This window comes from Rhyacophila brunnea, unplaced genomic scaffold, assembly GCF_057557595.1.
Source record: "Rhyacophila brunnea isolate RB1 unplaced genomic scaffold, BYU_Rbru_1.0 scaffold_21, whole genome shotgun sequence".
In the NCBI taxonomy this organism is placed as follows: domain Eukaryota; kingdom Metazoa; phylum Arthropoda; class Insecta; order Trichoptera; family Rhyacophilidae; genus Rhyacophila; species Rhyacophila brunnea.
Genome location: NW_028232871.1, coordinates 9921803 through 9926164, shown reverse-complemented (window position 1 = coordinate 9926164; position 4362 = coordinate 9921803). Strand labels below are relative to the sequence as shown.

The following is a 4362-nucleotide window of genomic DNA, read 5'->3' as shown; positions in this document are numbered from 1 at the left end:
AGGAATCGAGGGCAGCGAAAAGGCTGGAGAGCCTTTTGTTTTAATTGGTATTTATTGTTCATTTATGTTACGGTCCACCGAAGTAGTCTTTGTTTCGAATTAGCTTTTGGGTTTTTGTTCTTATTTACTTAAATATTGTATCGCTTTAGGTGCTCGTGATTCACTTAAGTAATTATACATTTTTATACACTGTAGCCCGCAAGTTATCTTATTTATAATATACAATTGTTGAAATTTCTCTACTTGCTTTTCATTTAATTATCCTTCACTATTGTCTCTATGCATCATCATAGAGTGGCGCTCAATCCGAGATACTTATATTTATTCCATATTCATTATGCTTTTTATTAATCTAGGAACCTACACGAATGAGTATAGTAACCGGACAGGTAACTGAGGTCTTAGAGGTAATAAGTCAAACCACCCACGACCCTGCATCCTATTTCCCCGAGTCTCATGCTTATCCCTTTCCCTATATCCCCAAACATATCCCTATCCTATATCCCCAACCTATTCCCTATATCCCCATCCATACCTAATCCCAACCCCGACATAAAATCCTTTTACATGACAGAGTGTTCTCATTCTGTAGGCTAAGCCTTATGCACTTCTGCTTACCACTATGGTGCTTTCTTTGAATTTACTTAATTACCGTCAATTGGGGTGAATAGAGACTGTGGGGTGAAAAGAGACAAAAACATGGTATGAATTTCAACACAACTTTATTAAGTATCCTACGTATTTATCATGATTATGGGAATATTTTTTTGACTACTGGTAATTTCGTATTTCGGATGGTAACACCAAAGCAACTCTATGATCTGTCATAATTGAAACAATTGCATCAGAATTCGATGTCCGTGAATCATTACTTTTCGACTGCTCAAAAACTTTGATATTATTCCAGAAAACGTAAGTATAACTATGTTACCATAATAATTTACACTTACTGCATGTGTTATTTATACTATAAACATACTTTTGTTTAGTATTTCATTGAATTTCGGCATTATTGGGTACTTTTTAAAGAACATGAAATTTTCACATATTTTGGGGTGAATAGAGACGAGAGGGGGGTTAATAGAGACGCCATACGGGGTGAATAGAGACGCCATAAGGGGTGAATAGAGACAACCTGCGGGTGAATAGACAGTGATGATACAGAAAACTGAAATTTAAATGGTTTGAAAAGTGATTATGTTTGGTATAATGTTTCTTTTTTTTCTTTATTTAGAAAGACCACTATACAATATAAACATGCCACGTGTTTATAAACCGGACCCCCGAAGCACCAAAAGGTACCTCAAACACGACCCAGAGGTTTTAAAGAATGCTGTACAAGATATATTGGAGAATAATCTCAGCTATCGAGAGGCTGAGGTAAAATATGGGATACATCGTTCCGTACTCAATAGACACACGATGAAAAATATGAAAAATCAAGGAGGGCAAACAGTTTTATCTAAGGAAATTGAAGAATACATTATAAGCCAATTAAATGTTTGTTCTGAATGGGGATACCCATTAGATCTTTATGATCTGCGTATTTTAGTAAAAGGATACTTAGATCGGGCAGGTATTACGGAGAAAATATTTAAAGACATATTGCCTGGTAAGGAGTTTTCATACAGTTTTTTGAAAAGAAATAAAGGTAAAATTTCTCAAAGAATTTGCCAAAATATAAAACATGTACGGGCTGAGATCACGCCTGAAGATATCAATAGCTATTTCGATAACTTAGAAATAGCTATAAAAGATGTACCATTATGTAACATTATCAACTACGACGAGACGAATTTGACCGACGATCCTTCGAGAAGAAAGATAATTTTGAAGAGGGGAGTTAAATATCCTGAAAGAGTCATGAACTCCACGAAATCATCAACCTCCATAATGTTCGCTGGTTCTGCTGATGGAAATTTGCTACCTCCTTATATTGTGTACAAATCGACACACTTGTACGATACATGGACGTCAAATGGCCCAAGGGGGGCGAAATATAATCGCAGTCGAAGTGGATGGTTCGACAGCATAACTTTTGAAGACTGGGTTAAAACAATAGCCTATGAATACTTCAAAGGTAAAACTGGCAAAAAAATTATGATAGGGGATAATTTATCATCTCACTTTTCAATTGATTTAATCAAATGGTGCAAAGATTACGACATTTTCTTTGTTTTTCTGCCAACAAATTCCACGCATATCACGCAACCGCTCGATGTATCCTTTTTCAGACCATTGAAAATAGCGTGGAAAAGACTGTTGGAAGAGTGGAAAAAAACGGACGGAAGAAAAGAAGCCAGCATCCCTAAAGGACTATTTCCTCGTTTGCTAAAAAAACTGTATGAAACAATTTCAATAAATGCAAAACAAAATATAATATCTGGATTTTATAAAACGGGTATTTCCCCAATTGATCGTAGAGAGGTTTTATTCCGGCTACCAGGCTATGAAAAACCCCAAAATGAGCACATGAAAGCTTTGGATCAATCTGTAATACACATTCTTAAGGAAATGCGTTATCCTGATAACGCTAATCAAACTACAAAAAAGAAGAAGAAATTAGCTGTCGAAGCGGGTAAGTGTACAGAAAATATCGAAATAGATGATGAAAATATCAATAGTTTAGACAGACCAAATCTTTCCTTACAATTGAAAAAAAATGTAAAAACAAAGGGTAAAGGCCCTGGAAAGAGGTCTAAATTAACCCTAAATGAGATGAATGACAACATGAACCCCAATAAGGTTGTTATGATTTTTGATGCGGCCGGAAAATGTATAAACGACAGTAGTCCAACTGCTGATCTTAAAGACTTGGTAGAACCAGCCATGAATAGAGAGCAGCCATCTACTTCTCTTTCAAATTCTAAAGTATTGTTATACCAAAATGAATGCTGCGTTTGCAAAATAAAAAAATACAGAGGCATTGATTGGGTGAAGTGCATGGTATGCAAAGGTTGGGTTTGCTCTTTTTGTAACGAAGGAGTAACGTACTTTGATTTTATTTGTTCAAATTGTTTAGGCCATGAATAATTAGCTATTTTAAAATAAATCTTCCTATAATACTTATGTTAATAGCTAGCTTTATAATAATGCTTTTAATCATTGATAAATATGTTTTTAAATACCTACTGCACATGTAAAATTAATATTTTCATTTAATACCTTAACTCCGTAGATGTATTAATATTTTTAATTAACAGTTAGGTACCTACTCATCTACCTAATAAAATCACTATATTAATTGTATGTAACTAGATATATAATATTTTGATAATTGATTGATAATTATCTTTCAAAAAGACAACTACTGGACTAATTGTAAAATAAATATTTTGATTTTATAAATTCCATAAATGTATGTAAAATAAATGTAAGGAAACGAAATGATTATTTTTTTATATTGATAAATATGTTTTATAAAATTGCACTTGTAAAATTATAATTCGATTTAATAAACACCATAAATGTATGCATGTTTATAATTGACCTAAATCTACCTACCTCCCTATACATTTTGTCTCTATTCACCTTCCAAGTCTCTATTCACCCCCTTCTCGTCTCTATTCACCCCAATTCAGGTTAAATAGAGACATCAATCAAAATTGATTGTTCTTTAATAACCTTCAAGGATATTTGTACAATATGTCCATAAACTTGTAGAGGGACTATAGAAACAAGTTTTAAGCTATTCATGTTGGTATAATTTGGAACATGTATGCAGATACATAGTCGTCAAGGGGAAAAAGTGTCTCTATCCACCCCAATTGACGGTACTCTGACAGTGAAACCCCTGCCGGTGATAGACTTTACAAAATTAGAACACTTCTCGACCACTGCAGAAATTTGTTCAAAGACTCGATGTTGCCGAATGAAAACCTCTGTATAGATGAAAGTATTATAGTATTTAAAGGATGACTTATATTTAAGCAGTTTATACCTTCAAAAAGACATAGGTTTGGGATTAAGTTATTTGTGATGTTGAAACTGGATATATTTTAGATTTTATAATTTATTGTGGCGACGGAACTGAAATTACCGATAGTGAAAAGTTGGGTGTGTCTGGGGCTGTTGTGACCACATTGATGAGGGATTATTTTGGCAAAGGCCATAAACTTTTTTGCGACAATTGGTACAGCAGCCCAGAATTATTTGAACATTTGTTTAAACAAAAAACAAATGCGTGCGGGACAGTTCGCAGCAATCGGAAGCAAATGCCGAAAATTCAAAAATTAAAAAAGGGTGAAATAAAATCTTTAAACCGACACCCTTTGCTTGTGTTGAAATGGCATGACAAAAGGGAGGTACACATGATAACTACCATGCACGACGACTCAATGGTGCCCACACATAAAACCAATA

The 4362-nt window shown here is 34.2% G+C and overlaps 1 protein-coding gene across 1 annotated transcript; it reads left to right on the top strand.

Moving 5' to 3' along the window:
* The first annotated feature begins 845 nt into the window (after positions 1–845).
* LOC147070690 (uncharacterized) lies at positions 846–3591 on the top strand. Its single transcript, XM_085949136.1, has 2 exons — positions 846–912; positions 1235–3591. Exon 2 carries the CDS (start codon positions 1258–1260, stop codon positions 3031–3033), a length of 1776 nt encoding a protein of 591 aa, XP_085805262.1. The 5' UTR covers positions 846–912; positions 1235–1257; the 3' UTR covers positions 3034–3591.
* The last annotated feature ends 771 nt before the right edge of the window (positions 3592–4362 follow it).